This window comes from Cotesia glomerata, linkage group LG10 (assembly GCF_020080835.1).
Source record: "Cotesia glomerata isolate CgM1 linkage group LG10, MPM_Cglom_v2.3, whole genome shotgun sequence".
In the NCBI taxonomy this organism is placed as follows: Eukaryota; Metazoa; Arthropoda; class Insecta; order Hymenoptera; family Braconidae; genus Cotesia; species Cotesia glomerata.
In genome coordinates, this window is record NC_058167.1 from 2,364,864 (window position 1) to 2,377,255 (window position 12,392).

The 12,392-nt window shown below is 29.3% G+C and overlaps 2 protein-coding genes across 3 annotated transcripts in view; both read right to left on the reverse strand.

Moving 5' to 3' along the window:
* Nucleotides 1–3,590: 3,590 nt before the first annotated feature.
* The window catches only part of LOC123272902 (NAD-dependent protein deacetylase sirtuin-6-like), a 64,811-nt gene continuing 56,009 nt past the window's right edge, over nt 3,591–12,392 (reverse strand). Inside the window, exons 4-5 of the mRNA XM_044739922.1 lie at nt 3,925–4,048; nt 3,591–3,858 (exon numbers count right to left, since the gene is read on the reverse strand). Of these exons, the coding sequence (XP_044595857.1) occupies nt 3,601–3,858; nt 3,925–4,048 (382 nt within the window). The 3' untranslated portion in view covers nt 3,591–3,600. The remainder of the gene's footprint in view (nt 3,859–3,924; nt 4,049–12,392) is intronic.
* LOC123272386 lies at nt 6,820–10,215 on the reverse strand. Of its 2 annotated transcripts, none has more exons than XM_044739121.1 (2): nt 9,754–10,215; nt 6,820–7,718 (listed from the first exon to the last, which is right to left on the reverse strand). In XM_044739121.1, the coding sequence occupies exons 1-2, from the start codon at nt 10,169–10,171 to the stop codon at nt 7,699–7,701; spliced, it is 438 nt and encodes a 145-aa protein (XP_044595056.1). In that variant the 5' UTR covers nt 10,172–10,215; the 3' UTR covers nt 6,820–7,698. The 2 variants fall into 2 exon arrangements, 1 of the variants encoding a protein (XP_044595056.1); XR_006511069.1 differs by lacking the exon at nt 9,754–10,215 and adding an exon at nt 8,606–8,649.

Sequence of the window (12,392 nt, forward strand, 5' to 3'; positions counted from 1 at the left end):
GCTGTCTGGAACGCTACCAACACGTTTGCAACAGAAGTCCTTAAAGACTTGCGTTCCACCGAAAGAAAAAGAGCAAATAGCAGAAGATAGAAGGAAGGTAGTTAACACCTTAGCCACCAGAAGGAAGAGCAGTAGCTAGATCCTCCCTTCACGAAGTAATGCCTGACGGCGGTTTCCATGAGGGATTAGAGGAAAGAAGGAAAAGGGGTTTAGGGTTTAGTGGGTAGGGGCGTTAGTGTCGAGTTTTAGTATGACGCTGCGTCGAGTCGTCACATATCCAGGCCAAACAGCTATGCCTAGAATCCGTAAAAAGTATTCCCCCCCCTAAAAAAAAAAAAAAAAAAAAAACACACACACACACACACACACACACACACACACACACCAGTACATCCTGACATGCAGACATCATCGCCGGAATAGTCAGGGAAGCTTCCTAGGACCTCGAAACGTCGAGATTCGATGAAAACTTAATTTTCGTAAAACAGGGTGAAAACAATAACCTCATAACAGATTTTCAAGTTTAAATCGATCGAACAAGGAATTTCGAAGAAATTCCAAAAAAACAGTTTTTTTGAAATTTTTCGTTTTCGATAACTCTCGAAGGAATCAACCGATTTTGACGGGACTGGTGGCAATCGACGTGGTTTTTTAAACTTAAGAGCGGAATAGTTTTTGGAATTAATCAGTGCAACCGTTAAGAAGTTATTCCAAAAGAACGATTTTTTGAAAATTTTATTTTTGAGATTTCTCAAAATCTAGCAAATCGAATTGATTCAAATTTCCACAAAATTTAATGGCAATGATACTCTTTAGATCGCCGCCTGTTTCGATCCGATCGGTCAAGCCGTTCAAAAGTTATAAGAAGTTTACACACACACACACACACACACACACACACACACACACACACACACACATACACACACACACACGCACGCACACACGAACAGACACACACACACATACATACAGCCGCACGGACACCATCGCGGGAATGGTCAGGGAAGCTTCCTGTGACCTTAAAACGTCGAGATCTGATGAAAACTCAATTTTCGCAAAATGGGGTGAAACCAATAACTTTCCGATTTTTGAAAATCTTCGATTTTCTTAGCGGGAAGTTAAAAAACGTGAAAATAACATGGCCGATAATTTTGTATGTTCAATGCTAAAAGAATATTGTCTATAAATTTATATAATAAATTTATTTCAAGGTTAGAGGGTACGTATATCACCGTCAGTTTGTCCCATTTAACATACATTAGATACAAAAATTGAATCACCAAGTGATGTAAATTTAGGTTCACCTCTGTTAACTTCACAGGTGATACAATTTTTGTATCACCTGATGTGATTTTAAAGCCACTTTTTTTTCCGTGTAAGAATATTATACATAAGTTTTTTCACCCGGGTAGGGTACAATTTCTGTACTCTGCCGTATGAACAGACATTGTCTCAATGTCTCAAAGTTCGCTGCAGGTTCACTCAAACTCCTGCACTGCAAGATATTGAATCAAACTATAAGATTTCAGTCGTAGATTTTTCATAACTTGGAGTCCAATCTAAAGCCAACTTTCACTCTGCATGGCTATCAGGGAAAGTATTTTAATAGTTGAAAGTATTTTCTGAATACGAGTTTCAGATTCGTACTTTTAACTACGCGCCATTTTGTCAAATATTTTTTTTTTCATTCTCGTTTCGACGATAACTATACTTATACTATTTAATAATCAGTCATTCTTTTTAATTTGAGATCCGAGGGTGAGATCAATCTATCCACTCAGTCAGGTCCATTTTTTTTTTTAGAGGGGGACTTCACCGCCATTTTTCTAATTTAAAAAAAATTTTTTTTTGTTTTGATTTTCATTTTTGTTCAGTTGATAAGTAATAGAATAAGAGTAAGAAAATTTGAAAACATTAGTCATCACCTTCACATAAAAATAAAATTTTTTAAAATAGCTTAAATTTTAGGCTGCTAGACCACCGGGTCCCCCAGTGATTCGCTTTGTAGTACACTTTCACTCATTAAAATGTGTTCCGAGAAAGCTCGTTCTTGCTTTATTTTTACATTTGCATTGGTACACAAGTTTTTTAGAATCCGAACTAGTTTTGCCAATAGTTTTTTAAATAAAAAATCATAGAAAGTCTTACCAAAATTTAATCTGCGAGCCGTCGCGTGAAACAGTTGACACATCTTCGGGAATTCTTAGATACATATGGGGTATTGGGGTATTTCATGCCAAATCCACCACTTTTGAACTCGACCCCTTTGGATTTAGCTGAAACTTTATCATTCGTTTCTACCCTTTGAAAAATATTTTTGAGAATTTTTTCAAATTTTTTTGTCCAACCCACAAAAAGTTATGAATTTTTCAAAAAAATGGCTTTTTTATTTTCAAATAGCCATAACTTTTTTTGATATTGACCTTTGGATACCTTTTTTTCTTTTAAATTTTTATCTTTAAATGTTCTTTTTGAAAAAATACACAAAAAAAAATTAAATATGAAAAATTCGACAAAATATCCGGGTTTTTCGAGTAAAATTGTTATTTTTTCATAGTACGTCACTTTTTTTTTTAATTTTTTTTTCTCAAAAATAAAGTTCAATCAATTTGACAACTATTCCCGCTCATCCCAGACAGGGCCGATTTTTTTTATATTTTTTTTATTTAATTGAAAAAAAAAATTTTTTTTATTTTAGAAAATAATGACGTACTATGAAAAAATAACGATTTTACTCGAAAAACCCGGATATTCTGTCGAATTTTTCGTATTTAATTTTTTTTTTTGTGTATTTTTTCAAAAAGGACATTCAAAAACAAAAAAGGTATCCAAAGGTATCGAATATCAAAAAAAGTTATGGCTAATTGGAAATAAAAAAGCCATTTTTTTGACAAATTCATAACTTTTTTTGGGTTGGACAAAAAAATTTGAAAAAATTCTCAAAAATTTTTTTCAAAGGGTAGAAAAAAATGATAAATTTTCAGCTAAATCGAAAGGGGTCGAGTTAAAAAATGGTCGATTTGGCATGGAATACCCCATATACATTCGAAAAATTAAAAAAAAATAATCGAAAGTAACCACATAGAATATTTGGAAGTGATCTACTAGAGTACACCCTTAATTAATTATTTTTTCAAGTTTTCAGAAATGGCTAAAAAATTTTTTCTTTTTTGATTCGTTATTTTTACATCGATAAATAGTGAAGGTAGCACAAGAAAATAAGGCAAAAAACTTTCTTTTAGAAAAAAATTTTGACTTTCGAAAATTTGATGATAATTTTTCATAACTTTTTGTTCATTTTTGTTTTTTTTTAACTATCTGTCCTATTTATCGATGTGAAAGTAACAAAAAAAAAGGGTTAAGAAACTTTTCGACGTTGTTAATTACTTATACTATCAAAACAGTTTAAATAAATAATGGTAGAAAAATATACAATTAAGTACGAAGTAATAGTCGCCATTATTAAGAAAAAAAAATTAGAATGTTAATTTAATTTTTTTCTTATAATTCAAAGTGATAAAAATTATTCATCCATTAATTTTTTATTCATTAATCTTTCAAAAGCTTGAAAAATTGACAACTTGAAATAGTTGTTTTCTAAAAAATTTTATTTTTTTTTACTGTGTTGACATTTTTTTTTCGATTATGAGTTTTACGGATTGATTTGTAGAGTTCTTTCATTTTTTTTATTTGGTGTAATGAAATTGTCCATTCCATATTTGTCGGCAGTGTATTCATGTTTTTCGTCATATCAAAACTACTATCATAATTGGGGATTTGCAATAGTAAGTTTCCCATAACAATGGAAAATATATCATCAACATTGCCATTAATCACCAGATCAGCTTGTTTATCCTAAAATACAAATACATTAATAAGCTATCATGCGTTTCAAAATTGAAGATATTAAATTATACTGACATGTTTAGTTGATTGTAGATTACAAATAACGAGACGGCCGCCATGATTTTTCGTGAGTAAAGGTAGATTTGCACTTGGGACTATTTGTAACGAAGTGCCTAAACAAATACTCAAATCTGCAACGCTGTAATACAATCCTCTTTATTAAAACAGATGAATTGAAAATAAGTGTGAAGTGAACTGAGTGTCAAATTATCGCAAAAATATGGTCCCCGATTCCTTATTGATTGAAAAATTAAAGCGCGCAATTTAAATTCCTATATTAATGTTAGATTCAATTTTACATTTAGAAACAAAATTAGTAAGACGGTTGACCCAACAGGCCAACCCTGCAAATTCCCGCTAGTTTCAAATGCAAAGCGCTCGAAATTTCATTTATTACCACGTTTTTAAGCTCTCCAAGCACATCTTGCACTCATTGAAAAATATAAGGGGACGTACATCAAGGAAACACCCTGAATAATCGAGCTCATAGTTTCTGAAAGATTATTTTATGTTGCTACTTTGAGAAAAAACTGTTTGAAAATAATTCTTTATGAACGTCCGAATGTCTGTATGTAGCTGCATTTTTGTATGTAGTCATGATAACTCCCGAAAAAATTTACGTTTCGAAATCAAGTTTTGTTTCTTATAGCTTCAGAATTACAAAGAGTGGTTTCGTACTGCAGATGGCTGTATTATTCGGTCTCGTTTAATTTAAATTAATAAGAAACTAAAATCGACTGTGATATATCTACATCCTAACAAAAACAGTTTCACTATAAAAAATTGCGCCAAGTCCACGTTCAGAAGATTATTTTCAAAAAATAACTGTCATGATTTTCAATAATAAAAAATTTAGTTGTCTGTAAAGTCGGTTGACGGACAATAGTTTTACATGATAACGTCAAAAAGAAACATTGATGAAAAATTGCATACTTTTGTGAATTGAATTAAATTATTATCACTGAATTATCATTATTTTGTATTTAAAAATTAAAAAATTTTGAATATTTAAAAATTATTTTAACAAAAAAAAAAGGACTTATTGACGTCATGCGAGAAGAGAGATATATGTGTCACAAGCCAACGCTTAAGCCTCTCTATCGCTTGTTGCGCGCTCTCGCTTGCACACAGGCTCAGGCGGAACGGGACACTTTTTCGTGTGCACTGCCAGTGTTCATCAATTTATAAGACGTTATCACGTCAAAAAGGACTTATTGATACAATGTTAATCAAAAGTTGATACAATGATTTGATAATTGATTTAATTATTATTATTTATAATTAATATTAATTATTTTATCAATTTATTATTATTTTATTATTAACTATTTTATTAATTTATCGTTTATAATTATTATTAATTTATTTATTTATAATTAATATTATATATTAACAATTATTAATATTATCAACAATAATAATCTAATATCATTGATATAATTTGACATAAATATTTTTAAAACTAGTTTAAAACATTAATTTTTAATTTTCAAATATTATTTACAGTTTTTGAAAATTTAATTTAAATAATTTGTTTAAATATAATCACGAACAATTAGTTATAGAACAATATTCTAACTGTTAACTCTGACATCATGCGAGAAGAGAGATATATGTGTCACAAGCCAACGCTTAGGCATCTCTATCGCTTGTTGCGCGCTCTCACTTGCACACACAGGCTCAGGCGGAACGGGACACTTTTTCGTGTGCACTGCCAGTGTTCATCAATTTATAAGACGTTATCACGTCAAAAAGGACTTATTGATACATTGTTGATCAAAAATTGATACAATAATTTGATAATTGATGTAATTATTATCATTTAAAATTAATATTAATTATATTTTTAATTCATTATTTTTTATTATTATTTTATTATTAATTATTTTATGAATTTATCGTTTATAATTATTATTAATTTATTTATTTAAAATAAATATTATTTATTAACAATTATTAATATTATCAACAATAATAATCTAATATAATTGATTTTTATTTTACATAAATGTTTTTAAAACTAGTTAAAAACATTAATTATTAATTTTCAAATATATATATATATATATATATATATATATATATATATATATATATATATATATATATATATATATATATATATATATATATATATATTAGGGTGATTTTTTTTTAATTTTTTTTTTTTCGGTCCCATCGTGAATTCTTGTTGGAAATACCCAAAAAATTCCCTGAAAGTTTGAGCTCTTAATATTAATTAACGTCCTCGACCAAGGCATGTGAATATTTCCCATTGAAAATACACAAAAACTTTGATTTTTAATTTTGAATTTCTAAAAAGCTCAGCGGCATTTCATGGGATCACTTTGATCGAAGATGGTTTTCTTAGAATTTAACGCTCTACAAAAGTGCCCATTGCCGCAAAGTCAAAACTCACACTGGCGAGGCAGTACGGGCCACTGAACCTGATTTTTTCATAAAATTGGCGTTTTTTCGCATTTATCTCGTAAATAATAAGAGCTACGGAAAAAATGTAAATAACAAACTTGTAGGGAATTCAATTTTCAACAAAAAAGTCCTATGAACCGAATCGCTAAGATCAATATTAAGCGAGATATTAAGCCTTGAATATATTTTTTCGTGAAATTTTGGCCGATCATTGATTTAAACTTTATTAATATCTTGTTTACTTTCTCTGTTTTTATATTTTTTCTTCAATATATTTTTTAAGGCTAGAAAAACAGGATATGATAAGTATCTTACATTATAAAAGCTTATATCTTAAGAATCTTTAATAAATAATGGATTTACGAGTTTCTGCATAAAACTTATGAATTCAATTACACTTAAATAATTTATATATTATTAACAGTTTATTAAATTATGATAGTTCGAATTATATTAACAACAATAAGTATTTAATAAAAATAAAAACAACAATACCAATTAATTATTATTGAAAGCAGAAAAATGAATTGTTAGATTAATTCATTGTCAATATATTGTGATTTTTTACACGATGTGTATTGAGATCGATGGTGCTGAACAGTTTGAAAAATTCTTTGTCTTTCATCTTCGTTATAAGTCAATACTTCATTAAAACTTTCGGCTAGCGCTACTTCTCTTTCCGCAGTATCGTTTACTACTTTTAACTTTTTGAATGTATCATAACATCGTTTATACTCAAGATTTGATTCCCACAAACTTGGATCTGTATGCAAAAATTCATAGGGGAGCTCAAATTGCTCAAAAATAAACAACGAGTTTGGATTAACAAAATCGCTTATGTTTTTCTCAGATAACGACGTTATTTCTTCATAAGCGACTGATAAACGTTTATTAGGCTTTTTGACCGCTACCTGGGAATTTATTTTTTGTACGATCTTTACTTTTTCTTCTACTGACACAGTTTCATCAAAAAGAGCCAAACAAGCAAGATTTTCGTGTAATTACCACAAATGCCGAGACAATTTATCGAGTGCTGCATTTGCAATTTCTGGATGTATTTTTCTGTAGTCAATAAGATCTTTTACTAATTGCAAATCCGAGTTTGGAGCATTTATTGCATTAGGAGCAGTAAACCATATTTTTACATAAAATATTACGATGAAAACACATATTTTCTGCAAAATTTTTTTTTCGTTTGCTCCCATTTTAAACTGGTTTCTAAACATATATATTTTCAAGCAATAGAGAGCTTTCGATTACCACCGTGCGTGATGAAAAGCACCAGGTGCTTTAAATTCGGCTCTATGACTTTTGATACCACCCAAAAAGATACAGCTCAGCTCCAAAAACTCCTTGTAATCATTTCTCGGATGATGATTCTAACAAAAAATAAGAAAAATTTAATAATTGCGGCCAGAAAAGAAGATATTTTCAGAATTTTAAAGTAAAAAATATTATTTAAAAGGCAAAATTTATAAAACTAAATCACTTAAAAATTCGAGTTATATCGAAGTATACAAAATAACTACACTGATAAAAGGATTTATTTACTATTAATAATTTGATTTATTTGAAGATAATAATTTAATTTAATAAATATTTTTTATCATTAAATAAATATTTATTAGGGAGAAAAGTACATTTAATAATATTTAATAAATATTTATTAATAGATAACAAATATTTATTAACAGTTAATAAATACTTGGTTGAGTGAATTTGTTTGGCTTGCAATGTCATATGATATGAAGGTTGCTTATAAACAAAAATCATCCTTATCAATTATTTGCATTAATTATATTACATTATAATAACATTTATTGTAAACTACCAAATTCTATCACAGCTAATAATTATTTTTATATCTTTACATATTAAAAACGTTAATTTATTAAGTGAATTAAATTATTATCACTGTATTCTCGTTATAGGGTTATAACATTGGTCAAAACAATATTGCTATTTTTGCTTTTTATCCTAAATAAATATTTGTTAACAGTTAACAAATATTTATTAACTATTAATAAATTAATAAATATTTATTAACAGTTAATAAATTCTACGTAATGAATACTAATTAACTGTTAATAAATATTTATCAAATCCCCATGATGTTAAAAATCATTTATTAACAGTTAATAAAGCTTATTAAATATTAACAAGTCCTTCTATCAGTGTATCAGAAAGATCTAATGACTGTAAAAGAAATTAACTTTATAAATAATAATTCTTTCAATGGTAAAATTATTTATGAATTAATTAATACCTTCAGTTGATTTTCTATGAAGTCAAGAATATCGTCTTTTCTTTTTATTTAAAATAAGTGCAATATCTTTATCCTCTGTGCCGATTTCATACGCAGATTTATCAATTTTTTCCCAATTATCTCTGAGTCTTTTGAAAATTGGTACATTTGGACTATTCGTCATTGGCCAAGCAACTTCTGCAACATTTCGTAACATCAATTCAGAAGTATGATGGCGACAAGCAAGATATAATAAGTCACGGCCAATTTTATCTTCTAATAATGCACATGCGCCATTAAAATAACCTAAAACAAAGAATTAGTTATTGATAAACTGTTATTTAATTATCAGTTATTCAAATTTTTGACTCAGCTTATATTTTAACTCAACATTCGTAAAATAATTAAAAAATTAATCAAATTCTTATTTGAAAATTTCTTCCCAAGTCAAAAAACAAATACTGTGATATAAATTCATTCAACCACAACATTAACTTACCGGTATTTGAACTAGTTGTATCAAAGCACATTGCTTTAACATTATCGCAAAGATCCCACTCTATCAGCGTTTCAAAAATGGCTGAAGCTTGGCTTTCACCTGTGCCATCAGAGAGAATCGGAGTTTTTAAATTTTTATCAGTATTTATTCCGGTGACGTGTATTGATAATCGTTCTGCTTTTGGTTGACCATTTCCCGCAGGAAGCATCTTTCCATCCCAGTGCACTACGAGAGAGTCATCAAAAATTTCTTCTTCTTTGATCGTATCGACAATTTCTTCTCTTTTTGAAATACGCGCATTGCGAATAGTGGAGTAACTTAAATTATATTTATCAATCTCAAGTCCTAAACTTTGAATAACAGCAGAAATGATGTACATCGCATTTCTGTTACTAGTTTTAGTTCTATCTAGTGCTAATACTAATTCCGAAGTCAGAATATCAATTTTATTTTTCTTAGGCGCTGGCATCTTAGTATCTTCAAAGTCTGAACAAGTTCGCTTCAATTCACTGGAATTTGATATGGAACTACAGAAACTATTTAAGGACGACTGTTGGGATAATTTCATTCCTGAAATGAAAAATGTTAACAGTGAATTAGTAAACATATTAGCTGAATGTTAAACAAATCAAATATAATTAAACAAAACTATTATAATATTAGAACTAACCAATTTCCTCATTATTGGGAGTTTCTACTTCCATCGCAGACAGATTTCCAGAAGTTTCTTCTGGTATAACGTCAATTGCTGGTAGATGGATATTTCTATTTCCTTTACGACAATCTGTCAAAAATTGCTGCAAATTTTTCGGTAAATTTTTTAGTGCAGCACAATTTGCAATGTCAAATAATTTATCAAGACGTTTGCTAAACTGTTCCACATTTGTTCGTTGTCTTTTCGATGTCTTTGCACGACTTCGATGATTCTTCAGTTTCATGTAGTCACTGTGAATTTTTTCCAATTTTTTAATACTGTGCTGAGGTCGAGAAGTTGGAATCAAAAGATTAGCCCAAATAGCATTCGTATCACTGATCACACTACTAGCACTTGCTCGTATACTTAATTTTAAGGATTGATGTTTGTACATAAAGAGATTCAATACATCCCTACACGAAGGTTACTTAATATTATTAATATTATGAATTTCCAATCCAATTAAATAATTATAAACTCTATTTCCGATTTGTTCAGACATCTTTGACAAGAATAAAAATGATAGAAAAATGTAACGCAACGTAAAGCATACAAATGCGACGCGAGTACATTCAGTGTTCACTGAGCTTTGTTCTCGATATTTGCGGCATTAGTATCACACAATAAAGAACAAAGAAAGCGCTGCAATTAGGCGGGCAATTTATTAAACTAATTCAAGGTTACGTAAAAGAGGGGATTTTTGGAGAGGAGAGAGGCTTTCGATTTGCGGACAATGACTGAGCTTTCGCTGGTCGCGTACTTTTTGTCAAACGTTGTTGATCAACTGGTGGGGGAATCACCGCGATGTTAGTTACATCGCAACGTTGCCATTAGATTATTAAGTACCTACTGACGGAGAAGAAACAAAGAGAAAAGAGTTTGATTAAATGTTTATTATCATTAAAGGTTAAATATTGTAGATTATTAATTTTGCTTTAGTTTTCTAGCCTTAGAAAAATATATTGAAGAGAAAATATAAAAAACAGAAAAAGTAAACAAGATATTAATAAGTTTAAATCAATGATCGGCCAAAATTTCACGAAAAAATATATTCAAGGCTTAATATCTCGCTTAATATTGATCTTAGCGATTTGGTTCATAGGACTTTTTTTGTTGGAAATTGAATTTTCTACAAGTTTGTCATTTACATTTTTTCCGTAGCTCTTGATATTTACGAGATAAATGCGAAAAAACGCCAATTTTATGAAAAAATCAGGTTCAGTGGCCCGTACTGCCTCGCCAGTGTGAGTTACGACTTTGCGGCAATGGGCACTTTTGTAGAGCGTTCAAAAAAACCATCTTCGATCAAAGTGATCCCATGAAATGCCGCTGAGCTTTAGAAATTCAAAAATTAAAAATCAAAGTTTTTGTGTATTTTCAATGGGAAATATTCACATGCCTTGGTCGAGGACGTTAATTAATATTAAGAGCTCAAACTTTCAGGGAATTTTTTTTTGGGTATTTCCAACAAGAATTCACGATGGGACCGAAAAAAAAAAAATAAAGTAAAAAAAAAATCACCCTAATATATATATATATATATATTAGGGTGTCATTTTTAGGAGATATTTTTTTTTTTACTGCTATACCAGAAAGTCTGCTAGTATATAGAAAATAAAAAATTATGCCGCTGAGCTCAAGGTTTTAAGTCCAATAGCGGCTTAGCTCATCAAAAAATTTGATTTCCCATTTAAATAACACAGGAAAAATTTTTTTTTTGTTCCAAGTGGACTTTTCGTTATTAAAAAATTTTTTTTTCAAAAACCCTCTTATGGCTTTTGTAGGAAATTAAATTTTCTACAAAAATATCTCTTTGGACGAAGACTGTAGAACCACTATTTTCGAGGTTATAGCCCGTTAAACGGTGACATTTAAAAAAATACACATAATATTCCATTTAATTTTCAATTTATTACTCTTAGATGAATAATTTAATTTTATTGTACATTTTTGAGCATTAAAATTTTTAATTAAAGTATTGACTCGTTTCAATATAATAATCTAAGTCAAATCATTATTAAATAGTTATTACGATTGTGAAATAATAACACTTATGGATTGAAATCATATTTTCGCGCATATTTAAAGCAATATATTTTTTAAAAATTTATCTGTTTCAAGAACAATTTTCACTCAGCCAGATAGAGGCTTCGGGACTCCGCTACATTTGTATTTTCATCGTATTAGTATACATAACAGCATGGTATTGTGCGCCTTCAGCAATCCAAGCTCCTCGACAGAATTTAGAATTTATGAACGATTAACTGAATTATAAAAAAATAAATAAAAATTTTTCAGAAGTAGCGTCAAAAAAATTCAGCAATCACTTGTGGTATTTATCTGAACAACTTATTTGTTTGTCATTATTTGATAATAATGTTAGCGCAGAAATCAAATTAAAATTAATTGAATCGATTCAGAAAAAAAAATTTAAATTAAAAACTTTGAACGATTTAATGTGAAAAATGTTAATATTAATTTCTTACTAGACAAAGAATTGTATGACTTTGCATCAGAAGAGTCGATGATTATTCTTAAAAGGTCGGAACTCCCAACTGATTTTTTAAATGTACATCCTGATCAGTGGATATCTGACAAAAGTTACAATACGTGCC

Bases quoted from the DNA above. Each gene is read 5' to 3' on its own strand.
- LOC123272386 (XM_044739121.1), bottom strand. From the start codon at position 10,171: ATGTACAAACATCAATCCTTAAAATTAAGTATACGAGCAAGTGCTAGT. The intron at 7,719-9,753 runs GTTAGTTCTAAT...ATTTTTTGTTAG, and splicing joins TCCCAATAATGAGGAAATTG to AATCATCATCCGAGAAATGA.